Source organism: Humulus lupulus, chromosome X, assembly GCF_963169125.1.
Source record: "Humulus lupulus chromosome X, drHumLupu1.1, whole genome shotgun sequence".
Taxonomy (NCBI): domain Eukaryota; kingdom Viridiplantae; phylum Streptophyta; class Magnoliopsida; order Rosales; family Cannabaceae; genus Humulus; species Humulus lupulus.
The window spans coordinates 34,512,913-34,525,046 of record NC_084802.1 but is presented as its reverse complement, the minus strand read 5'-3'; the positions used below and the strand labels follow the sequence as shown (position 1 = coordinate 34,525,046).

At 40.0% G+C, this 12,134-nt stretch overlaps 1 protein-coding gene across 1 annotated transcript; it reads right to left on the bottom strand.

Annotated features, from left to right (window-relative positions):
• Positions 1-7,944: 7,944 nt before the first annotated feature.
• LOC133805707 (zinc finger BED domain-containing protein RICESLEEPER 2-like) lies at positions 7,945-12,134 on the bottom strand. Its single transcript, XM_062243870.1, has 5 exons — positions 11,988-12,134; positions 11,071-11,697; positions 8,296-8,782; positions 8,080-8,192; positions 7,945-7,986 (listed from the first exon to the last, which is right to left on the bottom strand). The coding sequence occupies exons 1-5, from the start codon at positions 12,132-12,134 to the stop codon at positions 7,945-7,947; spliced, it is 1,416 nt and encodes a 471-aa protein (XP_062099854.1).

The following is a 12,134-nucleotide window of genomic DNA, read 5'->3' as shown; positions in this document are numbered from 1 at the left end:
TTATTATCTGTTATGCCAGGGTTACCCAGCACAAGAAGATCCTGGGAGGTAAGCTAGTGGGAAAGTCACAACGGGATGTAAGCTTGACTTGGAGTAAGTCAAGGGGTATTTAGAGCATTACCGGGTTATTGGGTAATGGGAATTAACATTTGGTGATAAATTGGGAGTTAGTAAGACCAGGGGGAAATTCTGGAAGTTTTGACTATAATGTTCCCGTGGGTGTTTTCGGGACCCCGAGCATTAGGTTTTATTGGAGGCTACTTAAGCTTGAAGTAACCTTTTAAGGAAATAAAAAGAACGTTCTGTACGTTCTCTCTCCCTAAAGTTCCCTTTTCGTTCCCGATTGCATTTTTGAAGATAACTTGAGTTCTAGGACTCGGAATCAAGCGAGGATCGAGGCATAGCAATCCTAAGGAGAATTAGAAGCTTATTAGCCGGAGGATTTAGTTGGAAACAACTCAATCGGAGGTAATTCAAGTTTAAGTTTTAAGTTTTTAAAAGTTTTTAAGCTTGAATTAGACTTTGTGAATCGTTGAGTTTTTAGGTTGTTTGAACCTTGGGTTTTGGTGGTTTTAGACCATTGGGGAGTTTGGGAACTTTGATTTGATGATTTGGGAATGTTTAGACATGTTCTTGGGAGGTTTTAAAAGGTTAAAACGAAGGGAAAAATGGCTGCCCCGAAGTTGGGTCGCGGCCCTGTTCTTGGGCGCCGCGGCCCTTGCTCGATGAAGCAGGTGCCTTTTCTGTCTTCTGGGCGCCGCGGCGCTTGCTTCTGGTGGTGCTGGGGGCCGCGGCTCAGGGTGCCAGGGCCGCGGCTCAGGCAGGCTTTTGAGCCCGTTTGGGTATTTTGACCCCGGGAACATGGTTTTAGGCCTCGGGATCATTCCTACTACCCGGATTAGTGAGGATTGATGTCTTGGAGGCTAAGTTTGAGTTCAAGGGTTGGTTTTAGAACTTGAACTCATTGGGTCACCATTTGTGGTTGTGACTAGGTTAACACTAGAGGCTTGGAGTCAGGATCGTGCTTGTGGCTCATTTGTTGGTAACCTGTGCTTGGACCAAAGGTAAGAAAACTGCACCCTGTGTATATGTGACATGCATGGCTATTATGGATGCATGTTGGTTGATTATTGAGCATGACATGCATGGCTATTATGATGCATTTTGATTGGCTATTGAGTATGACATGCATGACTATGATTGATGCATGTTGGATGTTTAAATGTAAACATTGTTAGCATAATGAATGCTTGGCAAACCTTGCCCATTTGCATATGACTGTTGTTGAGGCATGCTGGATAATTTAGTGTGATGCATGTAATGCACGAGAAACATGTGATAGGGCATGCCATGAACGATGAATATGAGATTGGTCAGAGCTTGAGTCTCTGAGTTTGTGCATGATCATGACTGTGCTAGAAACTGTTTAGTAAGCATGTTGAATGCCCTATTCTTGGATAACTGGCATATGATACATATTGATAGCATTGCTTACTTGTGTATGGACTGAATACAGAATCGACAAAAGTGTTAGTATCAGCTGTGAGGTTGTGACTTACTTGTCAGGCTCGGCAGTGTTACTGGACACAGGTCAGGAAGCGCTGACTTACTTGTCAGAACGGCCTTAGCGTGAATCACGCAAGCCAACAGAGATTAGATCTAATCGATTACTAGCATTGAATGACTCAAGGAGCATTAATGCCTGACCAACCCTGAGGGTCGATGAACAAACAGAGCTTGAAGGCTAGTGGCTTACCTATCAGCCACTCTCTTGCTAGAAAGCAGAGCTTGAAGGCCAGTGACTTACCTATCAGCCACTCTCTTGCTAGAAAACAGAGCTTGAAGGCCAGTGGCTTACCTATCAACCACTCTTTTGCTAGAAAATAGAGCTTGGAGGCTAGTGGCTTACTTAACAGCCACTCTCCCGCTAAAAGACAGAGCTTGGAGGCTGGTGGCTTACTTAACAGCCACTCTCCCGCTACAAAACAGAGCTTGGAGGCTGGTGGCTTACTTAACAGCCACTCTCCCGCTAGGATCATGTGATGTGCACCCATTGGTTTGAAAGCTTTATATTCAGTGTGGTTATAATGATAATCATTTGATAACATTTATGAAAAGCATTATGTTTTCTTGCTGGGCTTCGGCTCACGGGTGCTATGTGGTGCAGGTAAAGGCAAGAGGAAGCTAGACCATCCTTGAGTTGGAGGGCTTAGGTGATGACGTGTACATATGCAGCTGCTCGATCGCCACGGTCAAGGTTTAAAGTGGAACTAGGGTTGAACCCTGTTTTGCCGCTTAGAACGGCCTGTTGTAAATATTTTCTGTAATAAACTCTGAATTGTATTTTCGGGATCCCAATGTATATGTTAAACGTTCTAGTGAAACGTTATATCTTAACCAAAATGTTTAATCCCTAAACCGCTAATCATACTTAGATCACGATTTTGGCCAAATGACTCGATTAGCGAGTTTAGCACTATTTACAAGGCACACCGTAACGGTCCCAGGAGTTGGGGTGTTACAACAACGGTGGCCCTTGCAACTTTCTCATCATTTAGGGCCTCCTCCAAGTATTCTTTTTCCATCTGGACTGCCCTCCCTTCCTCAACGTTTTTCTGGGTTATTTGCTTAAGTTTCTCCACCCTTGTCTCCAACCGATTGACATATAACTCCCTTTGCTCAGCAGCAATTTTGAGATCCTCATTCTCTATCGAGAACATCTCTACAGTCTTTTTTTGCTCTTGGATCTGTTGGAAGGTGCCTTCAACGTCTTTGGTCAGCTGTTCAATCTTGACTTTCAGAGGGGCGTTCTCTTCAGATTCCTTCAGCAAACTATCCATCTGCTTGTTCACCATCTTGACCTGGTGATGAGCATAACTAACCGCCAAGAATCCCTGCAGCATTAAAGGAAGGAAGTCAGAAAATTTAACAAAGATAAGAAATCGACAAAACACCGAGCAGATAAAGGACTTACCCTGACGACATCCTGGAGACCATTACTGGAAATGCCAGATGAACTTCGAGTACGGTGTGCAACGTAGGGTCTGGAAGAAGGAGAAATGGTGATTTCTATTTCTTGCTGGGCGGTATTTGGCTGGACGGTTGATTTCTTGTCGGTTCTTTGCAGGGTGATTGTTTCCTCGGAGTGCTGCCCTTACCCTCTGCCTAAGGGTTAGGATAAAGCCCAGCATCAACGAGCCTCTCCTCAGAGGTCAAGGTGACCAGGTCTTTGCGGTTTGGTTCAGCAGCGGCCAGCTTCTGAGCACGTTTCTCCATTTCATTTGTAGGCACCAGACAGCTGAAAGGATCGTTGCACAGAAAAAAGAGGTGGTTGGCATCAATATCTGTAGTAATAAAGTACTGGCTACCATACTCCCCAAGATTTGAAATTGCTTCAGTGTTGGCCAGATAAACGTCCGAGTCTCTATGGCTAAAATAGAAATACCCCGAACGGCCCTGGCAGGGCTGGACTTGACGTCGAACAGATAATTTATTTCATGCGTTGAGGGCACCAGCCAACCCTCGGATTTGTACAGGACATACAAAGCTGACAGAAACCTAATACCTTTAGAACTAATTTGGGTAGGGCAAATCCCAAAGTAATCTGCCACACTCCGAAAATATGGCAGTGAGGGTAGGGTAGCACCATCAGTAATATGGTACCTGCTCCAGGCGCAGAACCCGAATCCAGGTTATTCTGTCCTCTGCGTGCCATTGGGTTTGAGAATGGTGGCACTCCAAAGTCTGAAATGTTCCTTGATGTTCTTTAGTTGCTTGTCAGAGATGGTACTTGCGGGAGCTAAGTATAAGGGGGGCTCTTCTGTCTCCTGAGATGGGTTTAGAACAGCCTCAGCATAAATCTCTGTGGTGTATTCTGGCTCGGAGTGTTCCTCCCAGCCAGTGTTGGTCGGTCCTTCATCGGTGGGTTGTGCTTCTTGATTTACAATGGCACAGTAGGCCACGTGGGGGGTTTTGTCCATCGTCAGCACAGGCCGTATTTTTTGGGCGGGCCTTAATCACCAGCTAGAATAGGGCCCTTTTAGGCTGGAGGGTACTTCTACACAGTGAGTGCTGTGGCGGGTCGAGTTAGCCCGGTGATCTCCTCCCCAGTGGTCTGCGCATACAATAAGAAAGGGGAATGGAAGAGGTGAGAGCACTTAAGAACTCTGGTCGGTGTATACGTTTTGTATTATACCGACCAGTATAAAATGATGAACAGTTAGAAGCACCGCCTAGGAAATAGAGCAGATCAAAGAGCAAGGAGTGCCAAGGAAAAAAAAATTCAAAAAATTTCAAGAACTGTTCTTTGTGTTCTTTAAGAACACCAAACACAAATCAGTTAGATAAAGGCACCGTGAGTCGTATATTCACGGAATCAAAGACTAATACGAGTAGCCCATTCCAAGAACTACCCAAAACATTCATTCAAATCTAGATTCCAGCAACATGCAAATATCACTCATGGCTACAATAAAGAACGTAAACAGAGAAAAAGGAAAAAAAATTCTCACACACCATGCTAAGTTAAATAGAGAAGTTTGAAAAACTTACTTGCTGCAGTAGTATGGCACCAAAAGCGAGTTCGTGGTGTGGAGGTGGTGACGTAGAAGTCGGAGCACATACGAGCTCTCTCGGACATATTGGAAGAAGGAAACCTAGGGTTTCTTAGGTTGGCTCTAGTTTTTTTGAAGCAAAGAAGAAGTTAAAAATAGAAGAAAGGAAATGACACCCTTATTTATAAACAAGAAGAAGTGAGCTCCGCCCTGTAGGAATTTAATGCATCCGTCCAATCACCAGTCCCCTCGGTCACTGCAGGCACATCTCCCCAGATACATCAGCTCACCCGCACGCACGTCCCTCCAATCACGTTTCCTCAATTGCCTCATACATCAACCCACTCTTCGGTAACTACACAGTCGTCGGTACAGTTTTTAAGAGTGGCCATCATGATTCTTTATGGTTCCAAAAGATGGGGAAAAGAGTGAAAAGTCATTTCTTGGAAACTTGAAGAAATATTTAGTTTATTAATTGCACCATATGCTATGCCACGTAGCAAGGAGCATATACCCCTGACCAGGCTGGAGGGAGTGATCTCCAGAAGAAAGTTTCCATTCTGCTTAGTACCATTGCAAACTTGGGGGCAAACGTTATCCAAAAAATTGGCATATCTGACGTTGGACACGTGGAGTAGACTAGGCAGACCCCCCGGCAGGTTGGTTGGTTTATACCTATAGGGTATGCGACAAGTTACTGCTCGTCATACTATCACTAGAAGCTCTGCTGCTCAGAATGACAGGCAAATAAACCTGGTCAGCAGACTGCAGTTACACTCACCGTTAATTGTCCGTAGGAATCGCCCAACCACCCGCAAAGAGCGCCTAACAACCTAGAAGACTCGGTCAAGGCTCCTAAGGAATAGGACAACAACCACTTGCGAGAATGTAGGGATATTTCGCCATTAGTTATGCTCAGGCGCACCTTCGGGAGAGGGGGACGGTATAAATACAAACTCTCCACCACAGTTGAGGGGTTTCACGAAAAATAGCCTACCGACCAGCACCAGAAAGATACCGAGTAGCCTGGTTTGATACTTAGCAGAGATTCTGCCATTCTGTATTGTCCTTTACACCTAGAAATCTACCTGTATTCACTGATTATCTTGTGTAAACCCTTAAAATGAATACAAACCTAAGAGGAAGTAGGTCATTACCAATCTTTGGGACCAAACCTCTATAAGTCATGGTGTTCTCTATTATTTATTGTTCATCATTACTAAGTTCTTGGTTCATTTATTGTTCATTGATTGTCTAATTGAAAGCTCTCTAATTAATTAATTTAACTCCGCGTTAGTTGACCGAAAAATCAGGCAACAAATATTATACACAACATGGCATATACATGTGATACATATTGACGATCAAGAGATTTTAAGTTGAAGCAATGCTGCAATGTAATCACCATTTTACTGGTGTTAGCATTAACTAATTTGTGTTAGCCCAAATATTATTAATAGTGTGTGGTGACCCAAACACGATTACAAATCGAGTTGTACCATGCATAACTAATAATATGCTTGTATCTTGTATTTTTTTTTGTGTGTGCCTATTATCATGTTATTATATTATTAATTGCCGATTTGTTATCTATAATATATTTAACAAATTACAATATTTTGTTTTAAATTTATACAAATTATAAATATGGAATTTTATAATTTTGTCATAATGTGTCGTGTATTTATGACAATATTATCTTAAAGGTGTAGTTTAATTATGTATATTTGGTATGTAAAGTCAGAAACATATGGATAATTATGTGTATGGGGCAGTTTTATAGAGTAAAATAAAATTCACTAATGAAATTATTATTTTAATCGAAACATATTAATTAATTATTGCAAATACCACTTTATGGATATATTAATTATGCATATTAGTGCTTGATGTTTGCTTCAATATAAACTTATTACACTACTCTACTTTAATTAATAACCAAATACTTTTCTTTATTTCACAAATTAGATAAAATCATACTTTTACAAAATTTTGATAAAATTTTGATCAAATTTCTCCGTAAGAGTTTGGGCGTGTCACAGTCCTAGTGTAGCTGATCATCCACTCCAGCTACTGATCTTAGGCTTAGAAAGCTATTGTCAAATCCAATAAACTAGAATCAAATTCTAATGTAATGAACTAATTTAAAATTAGAAAAATCAATAGAGTAGAGTTGAAAAATATACAAAATCAATAAAAGTAAATGAGTATAAAAACTCATTATATACTAGTGATGTTGTTATCTAATAAGTTCTACATTTGTAATATCACCGAAATATTTTTATTTTAATTACATAATATAGAATATACATTAAAAATAATTAAAGATCTTAAATTTTAAAAACTGTTTTTTTTAATTGATTAAAATAATAATAATTAATTAGACACTAAAAAATAATTGATTTTCTAGAAAGTTGTTTGGAATATTTTAAAAATTATTATTACTTCAATTGATTAAAAGTTTAAGGGGAATTTAAAAAAAAAAGGATTTTAATTAAATAAAATAATTTATAAAATTTAATTTTTAAACATGAATAGTAATTTTAAGAAAATTAATATTAAATTTTTTCTGCAGTATAATATATATTATATAATTAAAATAAAGTAGCCAAAGTATTATATATATACATGTTCTTAATTGGCTCAAGAATTTGATGCTTCTGTTTTCTACTAGGGTTGCACATTGGTCGAGTTTGGGTTAGTCGGGTTCGGGGTTTTTCAAGTGGGAAAAGTTAATACCAAACCTGCTCGAAATGGTATCAGGTCTTTTTGAGTTCGGGCTGAGTCAGGTGGGGGATCGTCGGGTTCGGGTGGGGGGAGAAATGAAACTGAACCCGACCAAAATGGGCTCGAGTGGGGTTAGGTTCAGGTGGTTGGCCTTATTTTTAAAATCCATTTTTTTTCTTACAAAATTAGACTTTTATCTATCTTTTTTACATTTGGGTTTATTTATTTTTGTGAACTTTTAAGTGATCGATATTTTACCATTAATTAAAGTTTTATATACTAAGAATTAAGAAACTTACTAATTAGAAAAAATTAATTTATAAAACTATTGAGTATTGGCTATGCTAATGGCTATTCCAATTCACTCAATTCTAAAACTATTGGATCATGTTGTAAGTTCACTCACAAATCACAATTCACAAATATAAAACTAACATCCAAGTTCCAACTCTAACCAAAAACAAAAATCCATAATTTACAAAGTCTTTAATTAAAATTTAAAAGTACCTACCATAGTCCAAATCCAAAGTCCTTAAAAAAGTTACTAAACTATTAAAACTTAAAAAGTCCACAAAATGTCCGAAGTCCAAAGTAAGTTCCAAAATAGGAAAAAAAAAAAACTCCATAAATTAAAGTCCTTCTCCTAAATCATCCTTCCTTTCCTTCATTTCTCCTTCCCAATTTCCAATTCCAAAATAATGTAAACCTTAAATAAATTAAAACAAAAATGCTAAGGTTCTTAAATTCTTACAAGTCAAGACACGTCATATGAGGTTCTTGTTCTTCATTCATTCATTACCTTGTGTAGCAGATGAGGATGTGTAGATGGAGCATTAATAGAACCAAAAGGCGAAGCATAAACATTTTCACTAGCAGTGCCTGTAGCAGCAGTTGTAGTATCACATGTGATCTCTACAATATTTCAATAAATTCCATATATTTTATGTTTCCATAAATATGATTCAAACAATAATTACAACTAAAATACCAAATAAAAGTTTGTTTAATAACTTACCATACTTGAGAATCTCTGATGTCTCTAGCACTTCTACTTCATCCATATAGTCTCGAACAATGATTGGTTGATGTGAAATACTCCACCAGTTTTTGAGACATATTAAACATTCAGCCATTTTAGGACTCAGTGAGCTCATAAAATGATCTAAAATCTGACCACTAGTCGAAAAGGCAGCCTCAGAAGCAACAGTTGTAACTGGTATGACTAACACATCACGAGCAATGGTTGACAAGATCTTGTATTTGGATGCATTTTTGGCCAACCATTTCAAAATGTCAAAGTTTTCACCCTTAATCATAGGTTCAACATCCTCAGTTAAATACCTATCAACCTCATTCTTTGTCTTACCACCATCTTCCTCTTTCCTTTGTTGTAAAAACTCATCATGCAACGAAGCATACATTTTAAAACTAGAAGTAGAAGTGAATGAGGAAGAGGAAAATCCACTAGGCTGAGCCTTATAGTGAGACTGGGTCATAGATGGCTAAAGTAATGTAGAACACCCACCACCATACAAATCAAACAGTGATCGTTATTGTAACGCCCTACTGCCTTAGAGTCGTTACTAAGTGAGTTTTAAAATGTGCTTTCAACTCACTAATCGATGTTTTAGGTCAAACAGTGTAATTAAGCCGTAAACAGAGGAAAAACATTAGAAATAGTAATTTTTTATAGTAAATCATAAAAGTTTGACACCTGGGATCCCAAAATACAGTATAGAAATATTTACAACATAAAAACTGTACTAAGTCAGCTAAACGAAAAAATTCAAGTTCATTTACAAGCATCTCCCAAAATCCTCTGGCTGTGACAGCCAGGCTGGCCAAACATGTACACGCCGCCTCACTCCTGCTGTACTCATGGTTGGTTGATCTTCTCCTTACCCTTACCTGCACCACAGAGCATCCGTGAGCCGAAGCCCAGCAAGAAAACCCACAAACAGATAACATATGCAACACATAAGCTAGGCATAAAAACATGCCATCAATGGCTAAACACATACGACCTAGCCGATCCAGGAGTTTACCAAGCCCTGGGTTCGCGGACCATGCCGTAAGGATATCCCAGGTATCCTTCTAGGGACTCGCCCTGGCAACTCGAACTCCACGTGCTCAGCGCTGCTCCCGGTCCCCTTGTCGTTCTCGGCCTAGCACTCAATGTGCGTGACGCCATTCCCGGCCCCTCGCCGTTCTCGGTCTAAACCGTTCCCGACTCTTGCCGATCATTCACATAATATCATACATAATAAAACAACGAGTACAGAATTCAAGCATAAACAGATAAAGAGCTATGCTCTGCAGTTCTAGCATATTGGGCTCGGCCCTGCATATCATTTCCATTCAAATACTTTGGGCTCAGCCCTGCACACAAGCTCTATGGAAACAAGGGTTTTCTTACCTGAGTTCCGAGCTTTCTGAGCACCAATGCCCCGAGCACAGTCCTCTAACGTGAGCCTCGCCAAAATCCTAGTCACAACACATTAACAATGTCCATCCATTAAATTCTAATCCAATAAAAACTTCGAGCCATAGCCCTAACCTCCGGGTCCTTGAATTCTATCATTTCGGGTGATAAAATCCATCCCGAGCCTTACCCCTTGGGTTCCCAAGCCTAAAATACCCTAAAAACCCAATCTGGCACTAAGGGTCGTGGCCCCGCCCACAAGAGTCGCGGCTAGCCTCGAAACAGAGGCTAGCACCTCACTGACCCCCACACGGGCCGCGACGTGCCCACCAGGCGCCGCGGCGTGCCCACCAGGCGTCGCGGCACGCATGAATCTCTCGGTCTCCCATGGCCACGCGCGTACGCGGGCCGCGGCGCACCCCTCCTAGGGTCGCAGCGCTCTACACCGAACCCAGATTTCCTCTTCAATTTTCTATCTTTTCTTCAAGCCAATCCTCACCAAAACCAAACTAACAATCCTAGATAATATCACCATCATTCCAGCTCAATATCAACACTAAAACCCATCAGAAATCTGCTCCAAAAATTCAACTAGAATACCCAAAAGCAGCTTAGATTCTATCCACATGCAAAGCTTGGAAACACAGCTGAAACTTAAACATAACTTCCATGAAAAAGCTTACCTCTTGCTGAGCTTAATCCCTGAGATGATCGTCAAATTCCCAAGCTTCAAGTTCCTAAAGTATCCCAGCTGAAATCCCTTTAATTCCTAGGCAATTCCTTTGAGTTTCTTCTTGAGAGTGAGAGAGAGAGACCAAAAGCTATCTTCAGTTCAAAGGGAAGTAAGTATCGGTTTCCTCAAGTTTCTAAACAATTCCCCTTTTTTGTTTTATTTGACTTAAGTCTAAAGGGTTACCTCAAGGCTCGGGGTACCAAAACGTCCCCAAGGGCAAAATGGTAAATTTCCCAAATATTCCCGCCTAGACATTCTATCCTCAAATATATCTCCAAATATTTATTTCTATGCCCCGATAATCCCAAACTCATCTAATACCAAAATTACCCATCGACTCGCCCCGAGTTCAAATCTCAACCCCGCTGTGACTCTCTGGCTGACCACTCCCTAGGACTGTCTCAGATCGTGCTGTACAGTCATTTCACACATATACAACATTTATCACACTTATGCCCCTAATATCCAGATGGGGCCCAGATACACATTTAACTCAATTAAACATGCATCATAATCATATATACACATAAATTCACATATAAGCATATTAAACCACTTATTGCCCTCCAAGCACACTAATCAAGGCCCTAAGCCTGATTAGCGAATTCGGGTCGTTACAGTAATGTTTGTTCTACCTCATTAACCATTTGAGCGCATGTCAGTGGACCATAAAAAGCTTTGAAGCAATAATTGAGATACTTGAGCTTGTATCTTGGGTCAAGAACCAAGACAATTATAAGGGCCTCGTTACATTCTTCAATATTTCCCCTGTATTTGTCATATTTCACTCTTATGCTCTGTGCCATACTCCTTAACAACGGGTCATCCTCCTCAACTACCATTCTATACAAAGTGCGTTGCATATTACATATTTCAATAAAGTACTTGTCCGTCGTAACATAGGTTGATCTGCTAAACCTTAATGTAACCTCGTAGAAAGTCTCCAAAAACTTCACAAAGACCATTGCATTCTCCCAGCCCGTTTCAGTAGGCGGCCCTTCCTTTTTCTTTCCATCTTTATCAACCTCATCAAAATGCTTCAAGAAATTTGCATCTGATTCCATACTTTCAAATGCCTTTTGGAATTTTAATGCAATATTAAGCATGAGATATGTAGAGTTCCACCTCATTTGGACATCTAAGCATAGAAGTCTTTTGCATTCAATTCTTTCTTCTATGACAACTTCTTTAAACCTTTTGAGCCTAGCGGGAGAAGACTTAACATATCTTACAGCATGTCTAATGCTAGCAATCGAATCATGCTTCTCTTTCAATCATTCATTGACAATCAAGTTGACAATATGATAACAACACCTCATATGTAAAAACTTCTCATCTAAAATGAGACCATTTTCCTTTTCTCTACACCGTCTCTTCAAAAACCGAATAACGACATCATTTGAAGAAACATTGTCCACCGTAATGGCAAACAATTTTGAAATGCTCCAATCATTTAAATAATTCTCAATCTCTTTGTCATTATGTCCCCCTTGTGATCTACCACTTGGCAAAAATTTATGATTCTTTTCTGTTAGTGGAAATTAGAATCAACCCAATACGCCGTGATGACCATATAGTTCAAATTCTGAATAGAAGTCCATGTATCAATGGTGATGGAGACCCTCTCATTCATCAAAATATTTTTCAAATTCCTTTTCTCTTCATCATTCAATTTCAACACATTCCGAGCAACAGTCAT